This window comes from Mesoplodon mirus (genome assembly GCF_964341445.2).
Source record: "Mesoplodon mirus genome assembly, chromosome: 16".
In the NCBI taxonomy this organism is placed as follows: Eukaryota; Metazoa; Chordata; class Mammalia; order Artiodactyla; family Ziphiidae; genus Mesoplodon; species Mesoplodon mirus.
Window position 1 is genome coordinate 14,686,546 of NC_138992.1, and position 16,898 is coordinate 14,703,443.

General features: G+C 44.2%; 1 protein-coding gene across 8 annotated transcripts in view; it reads left to right on the top strand.

Annotated features, from left to right (window-relative positions):
- The window catches only part of MTSS1 (MTSS I-BAR domain containing 1), a 165,415-nt gene that overhangs the window by 16,992 nt on the left and 131,525 nt on the right, over window positions 1-16,898 (top strand). For all 8 annotated transcript variants that reach the window (XM_082601808.1, XM_082601816.1, XM_082601815.1 and 5 more), the window contains 2 exons: window positions 4,689-4,750; window positions 8,337-8,410. In XM_082601808.1, the coding sequence (XP_082457934.1) occupies window positions 4,689-4,750; window positions 8,337-8,410 (136 nt within the window). The remainder of the gene's footprint in view (window positions 1-4,688; window positions 4,751-8,336; window positions 8,411-16,898) is intronic.

Sequence of the window (16,898 nt, forward strand, 5' to 3'; positions counted from 1 at the left end):
TCACAACCTCCCTGCCCCGCTCTCCAAAGAAGTTCAGGGGGTTCCAGAGGGAGGAGAGCCTGTTTCCCTTCACCTGTGACTTTGGACTTGGCAAAGCCCAGGCGCTCAGTGGGTGTCTTATTTTCGTTGACTTTGGTATGTCTGGAAAGCTGTGAAACGCTTCCATGTTCTCTGGTGAACTCCGCAGTGGGGTCTGTTTTGAGGCTTTCTCATAGCTCTGGGGATGCATGGTGAATAGAGCCCGCCAGACACATAGCCTCAGGAGACAGCTTTCTGGGACTTCTTGGTGGGTGGTGCAGATTAGAAAATTAAGGACCACGTTGGACTTGCTTTCTAAAAGGATTCTCAGTGCACACAGTGTCTCGACTGGCAAATTTCTTCTGAAATTTGAGTCTGCTTCCCTTTGCCCAGCCTTGTCGTCTAGAACAACCCAGCACTTTTTCTCTCAATTACCTTCTTATCTTCCTACGAGTGCCTTCTCCCTCCTTCCTCACTTCCTCCAAGCGTTTGAATTTTTGTAGTAAAACTTTCAGGTGGGTAGAAACTTTTTGTTTTTCCTTGAAAGAAACTTTAAAAAAAAAAATCTGAAACAACCCAACATCACCTTGCCTTTAAATTTTAATAACATTTATACACTTAAAAAAAATTCCTCAACAAGGAGGTTTTTGTCTTCTGTTCTTAGAAGTTCTTTTTTTTTTTTTTTAAAGAATCCATTAAATTATATATTGCCTAAAACAGGTGGGCCTGACACTCTTTGAGAGACTGTCAAATATCATCAAGTGGGGAGAGAGCTGCGGTTGGCAGCCTTCTTCTGGCTGAGTGGGTGTTCGTTCGTAGGCGGAGAGCTGGGTGCTGTACCCCCAAACTGGAGCAGGGACCCTCCTTTCGTTGCTAATTTGGTAAAGACTGGAATGAGGCTCCCAGTGGGAGCAGATAAGTAGCTTTTAAAGTGCTTTGAGCAGCTGTTTTCAGGCACATTCATCTGGGGTTTAAGTACTCCACCTGCCATGTACTTGGGAATGGTGGAGACATTGACTGACACTGTGTGTCCCGCTGCCTTGCTCTGTGTCTGCTTTAACTATGGTGAACTCATAGTGAGATGCACAGTCCGAACTGTACTTAGGACTAAGAATGAGGGATCCCACCCTGGGTGGACCATCTGACCTTGAGAGTTTTAAACATCTCTCCCAGCATCCCGAAGGAGATTCCTGGGAGCCTGCAGACGCTTGGATCAATCCTGTCAAAGGTTATTGGACACTTACTGAGTGCCTGGCACTGCTCTGAGCACTGTAGATGGCTGACTTCATTTCTTCCTCACACCAGCCCTGGGCAGTGGTGACTTACCCAGGCAGAGGTCGGACGACCTGCCCGATGTCCCATGGCAGACGGGAGAGCTAGGATTCTAGCCAGGAGATGGGCCCCTGGAGTTTGTGTTCCTTATTCCTTCCCAACATTCTTTCAGTGTTCCGTGATGTCAGTGTTCAAAAGCAGTGATGGAATTATGCATTTTTTTGGTTGATCATTATAAGAAACTGGCCTGAGAGGTCAAGTGACTTACCCCCCATAATTTACTGCCAGGGCCGTGGCTAGAACTCAGGATTTGGGGCGCCCTGCGCAGGCCTTGTGCCATTCTGGTGTGTTTTCAGTGAATGTGCCTCACCTTTTTCTTTTTTAATTTATTTAATTAATTTATTTATTTTTGGCTGCATTGGGTCTTCGTTGCTGCACACGGGCTTTCTCTAATTGCGGCGAGCGGGGGGCTGCTCTTCGTTGCAGTGTGCAGGCTTCTTGTTGCGGTGGCTTCTCTTGTTGCGGAGCACAGGCTCTGAGCACGCAGGCTTCAGTAGTTGTGGCTCGCAGGCTCTAGAGCGCAGGCTCAGTAGTTGCGGTGCACGGGCTTAGTTGCTCTGCGGCGTGTGGGATCTTCCCGCACCAGGGCTCGAACCCGTGTCCCCTGCATTGGCAGAAGGATTCTTAACCACTGAGCCACCAGGGAAGCCCCTCACCTTTTTCTTAAGAAATATTATGGATCATCTCAGTGACCTTCTCCAGGGGTTCCGTGGATGGGAGTGGCTGCTGCTGGGGAGAGGAGGTCCTGGCTCTCGTGTCCTATGTGCAGATGAGCGGTGATGCTTCCTTTGGCTAGAAGTTGATGGTCCGTGTCTCTGAACTTCCTCAGGCCTTTCATGAAGCTTCTCATACTGTCTTGTGGACCAGAGAGAGAAGGGATGGCTAGATGAGGTTGTAATTGGTTAGCTGCACTCTTGTGCTCTTAAGGATGCTTAACTGATTTCCATCTGGGCAGAGATCTCTAGTGACCAGCCAGAGGACTCTGATCTCAGCCTTTACCCTTAATTACTTGGATGTAGATGTAGAAGGCATGTCCATACCTGGACTTGATAAGAAAATTGTAAATATATCAGGTGCTATACTTGGGATTCCCCACAGTGTCTTGATGGGCCTGCAAAGGTAGCCTGAGCCCTCACAAGGTTTCATTCAACACAAATAAAGTTATGCTCTTGGGTTGAAGAGACCCCCTGGGGCACAAAGCTGGGATGGAGGCTAAGTGGTTTAATTAGCAGATGAAGACAGGACCCGTGCATGGGTGTTGGTATCAGTAGCTCAGGTGTAGCTGCCAAAGGACTTCTGCCAGTAGCCAGTCAGACAGAATCCCTGGCCTGGTGCAGCTCAGTGTCCCATTGGGAGCACGCTGCCGCTTGAAGGAATAAATCCAGCACCTGCAGTTGGGCCAGGCAGGTTCCAAATGCCCAAATGCAGAATTGATGGTTGTGACCTAGCAGCGTGCACGAAACAGACTTCAGGGTTTGAGTGGATTGTAAATTCACGGTGCGGTTGTTGCCAGAAATGCTAATTTGATCTTAAATTTTTTAAATGTAATGACTTCATTGTCTTTATAAAAATGATACATGACCCTTATTTTAAAAAACAAAACAAAACTGTGGCCATGGAGGAAAGTACAAACAAGAAAACAACACATTGGTCCAAATCTTAGCTCCCAGAAATATTCCATTATAATATTTGGTAGACGGTTTTCCAGATGTCTCTGTGCACATTTTCAGACAGACTTGATAGCTCGAGAAATGTATAAATGGGCACTTTTATTAACATGTTCTATGCAAGATAGTTTCAAAATAAAAATATATTTAATTTTACTTTCATTTAATGGAAGAATTGAAACTGAAGTGAAGTAATACTGAAGAAATTGCAGAACTTCAGATAACTGTTTCTTCACTAGAAGAAATCAGTTTCTCAGACATTCCTCTAAGGCAGTGGTTCTTAACTGGGGGGTGATTTTGCCCTGTAGGAGACATCTGGCAGTGTCTGGAGACATTTTGTCACATCCAGTGGCATCTGTGAATGTTCCTGACATCTGGTGAATAGAGGTCAGGGATCCTGCTAAACACCCTGCAATGTACAGGAACCCCTCCCCCGCCCCCCACCCCAGCAAAAGAAAGAAAGAAAGAAAGAATCATCTGGCTCAAAAGGTCAGTAGTGGCAAGGTAGAGAAACTGTGCTCCTAAGCATAAGAGAAAAAGATTATTAAAACCATTAGGAAGGTGAAATCATTGTTTTAGGTCAGTTTCAGTTTTAGACTATTTTGATGGGGCTTCTATAATAAAAGATGAGATGATTAACTTCATTATAGTTTTTCCATCCCCTCTCCTTAATGACAAAATCAAGAGGTGTCATACGTTATTTTTACCTTGTCAAGGTTCGTAACATTCACATTCTAGCCTGCAGCTGTAACCCCGCCCCGCCCCCAGTTTGCCCCCGTCAGAATTGCACCTGCAGTTTTGAGTTCGTGCCTGAGCACCACACTTAGAAGAAAAGTAGAGACATGTGATGGAGTGTCCCCGAGATGCTGTGGGGACGTGAGGCAGGGGCCCGGGTAGACACAGAATTCCATCTGGGAGCTGAAAGAAGGAAAGCTGTGGAGGAATGTGCTGTTTATCCTCCGTTCTTAGAAAAGATGTGTGCGTGGAGGCAGGATTGGTTTTAACTCTGTGGATCCCTAGAAGGTTAGAACTAGGGCTGCGTGGACCTAAAGGACAGGGTGGCTGACGTAGGTAGGCTGCCGTGGAGGGTGATGAGTTCCCTGTCAGCTGCTGTGTGCTGGGGAGCCACCTGTAACCATGTTGTATGTAGGTGCTGGGCTCAAGCCATCAGCTGAAGCAGCTGTATTCAGGTAACTTCCCAACCTCGAGATTCTGCTCGTCTAATAATGCTTCCCAGTAGTCTCCTGTCCTGGAGAGGAGCCCCAGTCACTCTGGTTCCCCCCTCCCTGCCTTCTGGGATAAGAGTGAGAACAGCCAGAGCCATGATCAGGTGGTTCAGGGTAGAGCCTTAAATGGTCTACATATCTTGAATTTGGACCCACCCATCTGTTGACTCAAAAAGTGATGCATCCATATATGGCTTAGATTCTGCCAAACTTGTTCCACTTGGTATCTGTAGTGTTTACAGGATCACAGGGACTGAGCACATTCATAACCCATTTCTGAGCCAATACACTTGTATGTACAGTAATCTGGGCAACCTGTCGTAGACTGCAAAGGAAGAGAGCATATACTGTTTCCTGTATAATTGGAACTGAGTGTACTGTCACTGTCTTCATCAGATGTCGATCACAGCATGACTTACTGACGTGTGGCTTTGTTTTGTTATAGGGGAGCTATCCAGTGTGGGAAGATTTCATAAACAAAGCTGGAAAGCTACAGTCCCAGCTTCGGTAAGTAGAAGCATGTCATCCCTAGGAAAACGGCAGCGTCCTTAGACAAAGGATGGAATAGGATGGACCCAAGAGGCAAATTAGGGTTAGTTTTGGAAGTGTTGCAGATAGAGAAGCGTGCAGTGGCGTTGCCACTTACTAGCCATGCGTCCTGACCTCTGATTCCCGTATGTAAAATTAAACTCATATCCACTCTGCCTCCTTCCACTGGAATGTTGAGAGTCAAATGAAGTATTGTATGTAAGGTAATAATGGGCCAGGTACATGGTGACAGTTAAATCTCACAACCCCAACAGATAAGTAGTGTTGTTACCCCATTTTGCTGTTGAGGAAACTGAGGCACAGATAAGCTGAATAACTTATCCAAAGTCACACAGCTAGTATTGATAAATGACAGAACAGGGAACTGATCTGAGGCAGTCTGGCTCCACAGTCCATTCTGATTACTGTCTATCCTTATAGAGTTTAAAACTTAGTTTGTATAATTCTATTTACATGAAATGTCTAGATAATGCAGATCTGTAGAGACAGATGTAGATTTGTGGTTTCCTGGGGCTAGGAGTGGAAAAGAAGGTTGACTGCAAATGGGCATGAGGGACCTTTTGGTGGTGATGGAAATGTTCTAAAATGGGATTGTGGTGGTGTTTGCATAACTCTAAATTTACTGAAAAATTGATGACTTATACACCTAAAAATGGTGAATTTTATGGTATACAAATTATGTCTCAATAAAACTGCTTAAAAACCAAGATCTAATGCTGATGTGCTCTAAGGGGCTATTATTATTGCCTCATCTTGTGCTTGTTAATATATCATTTCATATGAAATAGAAAATACAGCAACATCTTCTTGTTAAAGCTATATGCTTTTGAAATCAGTGAGGGGAGGGGTGCGATTACACTTAGAGGGTGCTTCAAGAGGGTTGGGACATTAAAAAAAAAAAAGCAGTTATTTTCACGACCCCTATTCACGGCGTATTGGTTGGTGTGGAGGTATGGGGATGGTTTTCCAGAGAACAAAGCAGGTAGGTGTTTTCTGGGATAAGAAGCCATGTGGATGACAGAGAGAGGAGGGAGGAATGACATGGGGCTCTTAGGACTTTGCCTGTTGGCACCAGGGGTCCCTGCCTAGAACTTTAGCCATAGGACGGGGCATTCCATGGCTCCCCAGTAGATTAGGAGAGAAGAACTTAGGAGACGTGGAACTTTCCTTGTCCATTATTCAGCTTCATGGGGCCTGGGATTTCCAGATCCACGAGTGGGCATCCAGATGGACCATGGGCTCCAGACTGTGGCCCCTTTGCCACTTGTCAAGTCCTTTACCATTTCTTTGCTTACGAACCTTTGATTACTTGATCCTGGATCAGATCCAAACCCCTCTGCCCAGAATGTAAGGCCCCCTCCCCCAGCTCTGCCGCTGTCATCATTTATTTCAAATAGGTTAGTCTCCATCCTGTAGGAGGTCACCTCCTGTAGTAAAACAGTAAAACATTTAAGTCCAACCCTTCCTCCAACACTTTTTCTTATCCAGCCTCATTTAATTGTCTGGCAGGTTTTCAGGGTTGAACAAGGAAAAGACGCTCCTCCCCTTTTACCAATGAGGACGCTAAAGCTTAAAATAATTAACTGATTAGCTGCCTTAGACATACAGAGTGAGACTTAAAGCAGTCTTATCCCCACTGGTACAAAGTACCATATAGTTATATATATATATAAACAATACGTAGGCCTCCTGAGGGCAGGGACCATTTCCTTATTTTGTCAAACCACTAGTACCTGGCTGAGAGCACCATAGGAGCCTCAAGCACATGGTTTAATTTTCTGTGCTAGGGAATGCATAAGGATACGACCGTAGAACAGGCAGATAGTCTTGGAGCACGTACGCGGAAGCACTCCTTCCTCCTGCTGATGGATGCATGTTTGCTCTGCCCTGTCAGAGAGAGCTAAGATGTCCTGTGACAAAAGCGGTCAGTGAAACATGGCTCATCGGAAGTCGGTGTTTAAAAGCTCTTAATTCGTCACACTTGACCACAGTCTTCGTTTTCACAGGAGCCCTGGTGACTGTGTCATACTCAAGGCACCTCTCCAGCTGGCTCATTAAATTTGGAAGATCGGCCTTGACTTGAATAAGAATAAATCCAGCTGTTGTATCAGATATTAATTATAAATCAGAATGAGCCATTCATAAATCTCAGGGTGTTTGATAAAGCTAACTTTTCCATGGTGCCAACTCTTTAAGAAATATACTTTGAGGTGGTGTGGGTTTTTTTGTTTTATTTTGATTTGCTTTTGGTTTTGTTTAGTGTGTATGTCATTGTGGGGGTTTTTTTGTTTGTTTGTTTCTTTTTTTTTTTTTTTTGAGCAGAATGTTCTCTTGCTCTACTGGAAAATATCAGGCCTCATTTTGAAGTTTGGCTCTGAGGGACCATTGCCCAGGTTTTCCTGGGGACCACTCCCATCACCTTCCAGGAACCTTTTGCTTCGTAGCTACTCTTGCTTATGTTCAAAGGTCATTTCTTTCTTTTTTTTTCCCCCTCTGATTTGAACTCATTCCTTTTTAGTCCTTATTCTCATCTTCCTCCTTCAGCAATTTTGCATTGTTAGGAATGCTCAGTGGGGGCTGGATTCATGTGTGAAATACTTGGAAATTAACATCAGGCTGTAAATTCTGGTATAAAGTTCTTGTGAGTGAGCCTGGAGCTTGCTTGCTTGTCCTGGGTAATCACGGCCCTGAGATGCAGCCGTGCTTACTTTTCATTCAGTGACATCTTGGACCACAACTCTAGGAACCAGGAGACCACAGAGTGCTCAAGGCGTCTCCCAGTGCTCAAGGGGATGTGAAGAATTCAAAATAACTTCTAGGACAGCAAATGAGTATAGTAACTCCTCCTCATTCTCAGCTTTTAGGAATTCAGAAGATGCTGTTTAGGTAGCATTCTAACGTTGAAAAAATAGTATCTCAGTTTCCCTATAATTATGATTTAGGGGGAAAAGTCACATAGCCTGGATCTTGTAGTAGGATGAACACGGCACTGTAAGTCACGCTGGGCTACTGGTCTCAGCCCTGGTATGAGCTCGTGATCTTGAAAATCACTATGTAGCTGTGGTCTCAGTTTTCCCAACTCTAAAATGAATTGTTTAACCTAGACGATCACTCTCCAAGATTCCTTCTGCCAGTCCATGTAGCTATATCGTTTTCCTACTCTAAAATCACTTTCACCTATACCATTTATAGTTTTTAATAATTTGTTCTTTTAGGCAGAAACACCTTTTTCCTCATTGGTGAAATTTTAACCTGGTGATAATTTATACTGTCGGGTGGAATGGGGTGGGAAGAATTGCTAGCATTTATTGACTAGCGCTGCATGAGCTGGACGTTATCGGGGGGAGAGTGCTAATATGAGAAGGAGAAAGTTTTCTTAAGAATAAAGTGGGTCCACAAAGCCATTGGTTGTCCGTGTCCAGTCGGGTTGTCTCTCCTGGAGGGTTACTTTCAGTCCTCCGCAGCGGTTGCAGCCCTTTTGCTGTCATGCATCTGCTAGTGTGAGACATTCCTCATGCTTTTTTGTTTTCTGTTTGCATCTTAGGACAACAGTAGTGGCAGCAGCTGCCTTCTTGGATGCCTTTCAGAAAGTGGCTGACATGGCCACCAACACACGTGGTAAGCAGGTGGAGGGATGACTCCCAGCATTGACGGCGCTCAGCGTGTGTGGGCTTTTACCCTTGGGCACTTTACAAGAATATAGAGCTTAAGTTATCAGAGCTTAGCTGACTCATATTTAAAAATATATAGATTTTTTAACTCTGTGGGATTCCACATCGTAGAAGCTGCAAATCGTTCTCTAGATAATAAAGTGCACGAGAAGAGTGAAAAATAAATGAAAGGAACCACTATTTATGCCTGAGATGGCTTGTTGTGTTTTTAGATTAATTAATCAATCAATCAATTAATTAATTGGCTGCCTTGGGTCTGCATTGCTGCACGCGGGCTTTCTCTAGTTGCGGCGAGCAGGGGCTACTCTTCGTTGCGGTGCGCGGGCTTCTCATTGTGGTGGCTTCTCTTGTTGTGGAGCACGGGCTCTAGGTGCGCGGGCTCAGTAGTTGTGGCTCGAGGGCTCTAGAGCACAGGCTCAGTAGTTGTGGTGCATGGGCTTAGTTGCTCCATGGCATGTGGGATCTTCCTGGACTAGGGGTCAAACCCATGTCCCCTGCATTGGCAGGTGGATTCTTAACCACTGCGCCACCGGGGAAGTCCTGGCTTGATACGTTTTTGTGATCACTTTTAACGATGTGCTGGTTGTAGAGTCCTGAGCTGTGTGCTTGGTTGCAATTTGTTTTTCCCTCTCATGTGTCATCTTAAGATTTTCCTCAATCCCTTGTGGAATGAGAAGCAGTGAGAATGATGAGTTAGACCATTTTTTCTAGGTTCCCATAAAATGAGGAAACCTATTATAAGTAGCATCCTATTGTGTTGTGTCTGTTTGTGTGTCTCCCACATTTGACTGCAAACCCCTACAGGTATAGACTAGACGGTGACGTGTGCGTGTCTGAACCCTCCCAAAACATAGTACCTGGAACACAGTAAGTGTTTAAAGTATGTTTATTAAATCAGTGAACAAAGGGAGATCTTTTAAAAGTTTGTAATGGCTTTTCAGTGACTGTGAATCGTAGAAAAGAATATTCATAACATGTGAAAGGTGTAGAGAAGAAAGTGAATCTGTCTGTATCCAGCACCATCATTAGAAATATGACATTACCCATAACCTAGAGACCCCCCCCATTCAAAGGGGGTGCTTTTCATTCTCAGAGAATCTCTCCTGTCTCTCTTTTTGCCTTCTTTCTACGTCTGCTTGTGCACTGACGGCTATATGCCTGTTTTTGTCATTGTCTTGGTGACATGGGAAAATGTGGGTGTTGGAGGCCAGTGTTGGGGCGATTGCTCCCAGTCACACAAGAGTTAAGCTTATCTGAAGCCCATGATGGGTATGTACCTCCAGGGGGTTTCAGTATGTACCCATTTACCATAGGTGCTTAATTAAATATTCAAATGAATTTACAGTGAGGACTCTTCTCATTTAAGATGCTTGAAAACTGCTGATATTTCAGGCAGTGTCATGGGACGACAAAAATCAATATATTACTCTACATGTCCTGGAGGAGCTTGTAGTGGCAGGGGGCGGCGGGGGGATGCTATGTGCAAATGAAGAATTTCAGCGTAGAAATAATATGTTTGGTATGGTAATAGTGGTAGAACAGAGTGCTGGGGGAGTATGGAAAAGTGAGCAATTAACTCAGCTCAGGGAGTCGAGGAAATTCTCCCAGGAGAAGTAGTATTTCTCCTCATTTCCAAGATGCCAGCGGTGTTTCAGAAGGTTCCCTAGGAGAATGTGATGGAGACATCAGAGCACTGGTTTCTTCATCTGGTTTGTCAGCTTGACATGGGTCTTACCCAGTATCTTTTTCTAAGCCCCTTAAAAATTTTGTTATGGGGGCTTCCCTGGTGGCACAGTGGTTGAGAATCTGCCTGCTAATGCAGGGGGACACGGGTTCGAGCCCTGGTCTGAGAGGATCCCACAGGCCGCGGAGCAACTAGGCCCATGAGCCACAACTACTGAGCCTGCGCGTCTGGAGCCTGTGCTCCGCAACAAGAGAGGCCGCGATAGTGAGAGGCCCGCACACCGCGATGAAGAGTGGCTCCCCATTGCCACAACTAGAGAAAGCCCTCGCACAGAAACGAAGACCCAACACAGCAAAAATAAATAATAAATAAATGAATAAACTCCTACCCCCAACATCTAAAAAAAAAAAAATTTTGTTACGTAACACATATGTGTGTGTTATGGAACCTTTAGAATATACAAGTATAAAGAGGAATACAATGGTCATGCCAGTGTTCACGGCCGTTAGTGTTACTGGGTCGGATTTATCATATTTTCTCCGACTGCAGCAGGATCTGGAATTGGACTCATCAGTCATATGGATGTCTTTCTAGAATAGCCATCAGAGTTTGTCTTTCTTAAAAGAGTTGCTCCATTATTTTAAAGAACTTACGTATCTGGTGTTGCATTTTTGAGGCTCTGTGGTTTGTAAGTTTATATTTTAATGTTTAATATACTGGATGGACCCTCAAGGATTGAATAGAGATGTATCCCGATTGTCCATAATTTCCTGCAGTGGGAACCTGGGTTTCTGCAGACGCCACTTCTGAGAGTGGTTCTCGGTGGGATATTGAAGGGCCTGCAAGTTCTCATGGTTGAAGGGAGGAAAAACAATTATTTGTGGGAAAAGAAACCAGAGTAGCTTCTCTGTGGTGCTGGTGGAGGTAGAGAGGGAGTTTGGAGGTGATGTCATTGACAAAAGACAAATAATGTCACAGGGAACAAGATCCCTGCTTTGAGATTTTATATATATATATATATTATATATATATATATATAATATATATATATATTTAAATTCATTTATTTTATTTATTTTATTTTTGGCTGCGTTGGGTCTTCGTTGCTGTGCTTGAGCTTTCTCTAGTTGCCTTGAGCGGGGGCTACTCTTTGCTGTGGTGCGCGGGCTTCTCATTGCGGTGGCTTCTCTTGTTGCAGAGCATGGGCTCTAGGCGCGCGGGCTTCAGTAGTTGTGCTGTGTGGGCTCAGTAGTTGTGGCTCATGGGCTCTAGAGTGCAGGCTCAGTAGTTGTGGCGCACGGGCTTAGTTGCTCTGAGGCATGTGGGATCTTCCCAAACCAGGGCTCAAACCCGTGTTCCCTGCCTTGGCAGGTGGATTCTTAACTACTGCGCCACTAAGGAAGCCCCCTGCTTTGATATATTTTTAAACCATTTGATTTTAGGTCACTTTTAGCAATACCAGAATACTTTACATTTCGATGTCTAGAATCCATATGCACTGGGAGGAAATAACTTTATTGAATATGGGAGTGTGAGAACTCACATGACCTAAAAAAATGTATGGTTGATACAAAAAAGTTATATTTTATGGAGACGATAAGAGAGAAACTTGAATGCACATCTTATGTTCAGTAAGCATCAAATTAGTTGTATGATGTTAATTTTTACTTAACAATTGAAAAATATAGAACATGCTCTTTAGTTTAAAAAAGTCATGTAACGAAGTATATAAAGTAAAATCTACCCTCTCAGTACCATTTGCAGAGATTGGGCTTAGTGTCTTTTATAGACTTTATTGCATACTTAAACACATGGGAGAAAAATTACTCGTTGAACAATATGTAAGTTGATATATGCAATAAAATATATTTGTAAGATCTTTTTCAAACGGTAACCTGTAAGAAACATTGTTCCCATGCTTTTACTCCACAGTATATTATAATTATCTTTCTATGTCAGTACCTAGAGAGCTGCCTCATTGGTTCTAGAAGCCAAGTGGAATTTCACTGTCTGGATGTAGCACGATTTAATGATTTTTCTTTTGAGGAATATTTAGATTTCTCCACTTACATACTGTTACAAGCTACACTGCAGTTAATGTCCATGTATATATCCTTTTGGAGATCTATGGGTAACCTCTTTTTAATGGTGTATGCACCTCCAAGGAAATGAAGAATCTGTTAAAAAAAAAAAAAAGCTTCAATCTGTTTTGGTCAGCAGCAAATATATTTGGGCTTGTGGTCATCACAGGGTGTAACTCTGATGCAGTTTGAAGTTTGATATCTACCCTCTGTGGAAAGTCCAGTCTCTTGCTTAGAGCCTTTAGATATCATATTTTTTGAGTCTTTCTTGCTGGAAAGATGAGAAGGGAATAGCAGTTATTCTTAAATGAGTCTCTTTTGGGCTGGTATCCAGAATCTCAAGCTAGCAGGTCTCTGGTTTCCAAAATATTAGCATTCCATATTGTTTCCCAAAGGGAATGGCTCTGAAAGGTCTTTGTCCTTTTTAGCAAATATTTTGCAGTAGCTATGAATATAATTTATTTAGGAAAATCTTCTAAAGCTAGGCATTATAAGAGCAAAATCAATCTAGTCATATAACTATTAAGTAGAACGTGGAAATACATTAGAACTCTGTTCTATTCATTTTTTTTTAACGAAAGAGTGTAAGTCGCTCTTACAATGTACATGTTTAGGTGAATAATTAAACCATAATGAAATTTAAGAGTTAATCAACACCATAATGCATACAGTTCCATACTTTTTTGATGTTTGCAGTCTGGAATGAATGTACAACTTGTGTTCAGTGTGAAAGTACACCTGTTTCTGTGTTATTGGCCGCAAAGAATTAGTGCCTAGGCATTTGTTGTACAAAGGATGCCTGACTTTTGTGAGGCAGGATCTCCGTTTTCTTCGTGTCCATGATGGACCAGCACACGGGCTGTCATAGGAGTTGTTGAACTGACTGGTGTGCAGTTGTCTGGGTTGCTTAAAAAAAGAAAAGGAAAAGAACAAAGGTGGGGGGAGGCTTCTCAACCCTCGGTGGCTGGTGTTGGGGAGTAGCATTCCTACACCTGTAAGCGTGCAGCCTGGTGCCCCCCTTTCACTGGAAGGCGGGGGCACGTCTTAGCACTGGCCCTTCGTGACCCTCGCATCATTTGCTTGTGTCAGCTAGGGCCTTTGAGAGCTTAATGCTGTGTGACTTTCATTTTTGGCTGCCTCAGTGTGCCTCTGTAATTACTTTATAGCTTTCAAAAACCATCTCCGGGATGTTGAGATGATAATACACCAAACCCAGAGTGAGGAGTTTAAGATTCTAAGAAGGAAGGAAATGGATCCCCAGCCGACTAGATCATCTCTAATCACGTTTATTGAATACGTAACACGGGCTGGGCTCCGTCCTTCCGTGCTTTACATGGATTGAGTCTTTTCATTCTCGAAACAGCGCTGTGAGGTCAGTGCTTATGACCTCCATTCTAGATGATGAAATCTGGACGAAGAGAGCTTATTTAAACCGACCAAGGTCACATGGCTTGGAAGTGGGGAGACTGAAGCCTGGCCCAGAGTCTAGGTTTTAACCATTAAATTATGATTCCTCATGTAAGGTGCTCCTGGATTTAGTATAAACTTAAGTTTGCTTTTAAAGTTACTTGATCCTGAATGCATTAAAAAAATACAAAAAACAATCTATGTAGCACCTTGGAGTAATGAATAGATTGGGAGCCGGGATGCCTGGGTTTGTCTTCTGCTTGGCCAGCTATGTGACCCTGAATAATTTTGTTTCACTTCTCCGGGCTTTGATTTCCCCACTTGTAAAAGGGGTTTTCCCAGGACCTAGTAGGGTCCTAGATGATCGCAGGTAACCTTTTTCAGCTCTAATATTCTACAATTTAAAATCTCCTTTTGGCCCTATTAAATCTTAAAATACGAATGAAGTTGGACAGTCTAAAATTTCTCTTTCTATATTGTCTTTAGAGTTTCCAATTTTCGCTCCAGGGACAAAGGGAGTGGAAGGAAGCAGAGTTAAGCAGAGGATAAAGGAGAGAGAAGGTTAGGCGAGAAATACGGTTAGAAGAGACCCGCAACGTGTGCGTGAGGAGGGCAGGTGGAAGCTGGAACTTTCACAACAGCCAGCGAGGTCCAGACGGTCAGGTGGACTTTAATCAGTGAGCCTGGATTGCCAAGGTGAAGGCAGTCAGTCTTCAGTGACTGTGGAGACTGTCTTGATGAAGACAGTCTCCACAGCTTAACACTGAATGGCACAGTCGTGGTTCTTAAAAATACGTTGTGTTTTTAGTGTAGAGTTTGTTAAATGCCACGCTCTCCTCATCTTACTGCGTGGATCCTATCGCTCAGGAGGCTTGTTTTAAAGTACAGATTTCAGAGCCCTTCCTTATACCTGTGGTTACTGATTAACTTGGGGGGTGGAGTGGGGTGGCACTTAGGAATCTCAGATTTTTTAAGGCTTCCCAGGAGAATAAGGCCTCTCGCCATCTTGCTGTCACCCACCTGTCCAATGACATCTCTACCCACGGCCGGCAGTTCCACCCACAAGAAAATGCTCTCTGCTCCCTGAATCCCTTAAAACCTTTGATCCCTTTCTTCTTGCACATGTGCATTCCAGACCTGGAGCGCCCTTCCCAGCCCACCCCCTCTCTGCCCCCTTTAGATGCTTGAGGATCTTCGGCTTGTCTTCCTGGAGCCAGTTTGAGAGTCACGTCACCCGTGAACCTTTTGTCCCCCACCTCTCCCACTCCTCTGTCCCCAGGGTAACTTGGGTCTCAGGCCTGAGGCCTCTGTAGCACCTTCTCCCTCTAGAGTATTGACCTCCCTGTGTGGTCACCATCTTCCCCACTAGACTCAGCTGCCTCCAGGGCAGGGCCTGCATCCTGCTTCACTCTGAGGAACCCAGGTTCCCAAATGCTGGTAAGTATCTGGCATTTAGCAGGGGGCAGACGGTGTTTGTAAGCAGCCCTTGGAGGATCCAGGTGAAGAAGGCTGTCATCTCTGGGGGCAGGAGGCTGGCGAGATGGGGTCTTTGGCCAGATTCCACTTGGGAGTTCAGAATTTGAATCTTGGGACCCTTCTCTGAGGTTGAGTCTCAGGACTGAGTGAGTTTGGATTTCATTGTAGCCAAAGAGGGCCCAGCAAATCCATGATGGGGGTCATAGGAAGGGGACAGGTAGGTTAAAGGCAGCTACCTGCTCTTGGCTGGGGTGGGGGGAAAAGGGGAATCTTTGCTTTTAGGGGAGGAGGCGACAGGAAGCTGTTTTCAAGAGGCAGCCAGACTGGTTTTGTTTGCCCCCAAGTTTTACTTTAACCAGGTTGTTGAATTGAAACTTCACTGGCCCTTAACTTCTGGATTGATTTCGGTGTTTGAGACCTGAACTTTCTTTTATGTAATTAAGTCATGATTTCTACCTAGGAAGCTACTCAGCCACAAACTGAAAAAAATAAATAAAATAAGAAAGGTCATAAGGGCTTCCCTGGTGGCGCAATGGTTGAGAGTCCGCCTGCCGATGCAGGGGACACGGGTTCGTGCCCCGGTCTGGGAAGATCCCACATGCCGCGGAGCGGCTGGGCCCGTGAGCCATGGCCGCTGAGCCTGCGCGTCCGGAGCCTGTGCTCCGCAACGGGAGAGGCCGCAGCAGTGAGAGGCCTGCGTACCGCAAAAAAAAAAAAAAAAAAAAAAAAATTGTCATTAAAAAAACTTTTTTGCAGGCCTGGAACTGCATATTGTTTGAAGATGACCTTAAAGAAACATTGACACTTTCATTCACTTAATTAAAAATAAAAAGGCATAAAACTGCAATCCGCTAATCTATAGGTGTGGCGATAGATCACTAAACTGGTTTTGTACTTGGATGTGCCAGTTCAGGTTCCTTAGTTATTTTTGGTTATTGTCCTTAGGATTCTTTTTTTTTTTTTTTTTTTTTTTTTTTTTTTTTTTTTCCCTTTTTGCGGTATGCGGGCCTCTCACTGTTGTGGCCTCTCCCGTTGCGGAGCACAGGCTCCGGACGCGCAGGCCCAGCGGCCATGGCTCACGGGCCCAGCCGCTCCGCGGCATATGGGATCCTCCCAGACCGGGGCACGAACCCGTATCCCCTGCATCGGCAGGCGGACTCTCAACCACTGCGCCACCAGGGAGGCCCGTGTCCTTAGGATTCTTAAAGGAGGAGAGACCTTATGAGTATTTGAGAAACAGCTCAGTGGTAATTTTCTTTAAGAGCCAAGCTTATTGTTCTGAAAGATTCAAGGAGAGTGTATTAATTTTTCTGATGATCTTATTCCAGCTGAGGCTTTATAGGTAATGGGGAGCAAAAGGAATCTAGCAGAATACATCTGGAGCCACAAAGTTTTATGGAAACCTGCTGGTGTTAATTTTACTTAGAGTCTGTATATGGTTGCCATAGTGCCAAGCTCTGATTTTCTGGAGCCTTAGCACATTATAGGTGCCCAGGAAACAGTAGCTGATTTGTTAAATAAAAATTGATAAAGTGAAGTACTTCATATCTTGCTTGCATAGTGGATGGACCAGCAGCTGGTTTCTCTAATGTTTTAAAACATGAATTTAGAAACTCTCTATTGCCTTTCATTTTGGGGGTTTTGAATTTGACCTCTTGATTTTGATTCACATGAATTATTCTGAGGAAGCCCGAAGCCAATTTTGCCCTGCTGGTAGTTACATCTTTCTTTTTTTTTTTTAATTTAATTTATTTATTTTTAATTTTTATTTATTTTTCAGCCTCATT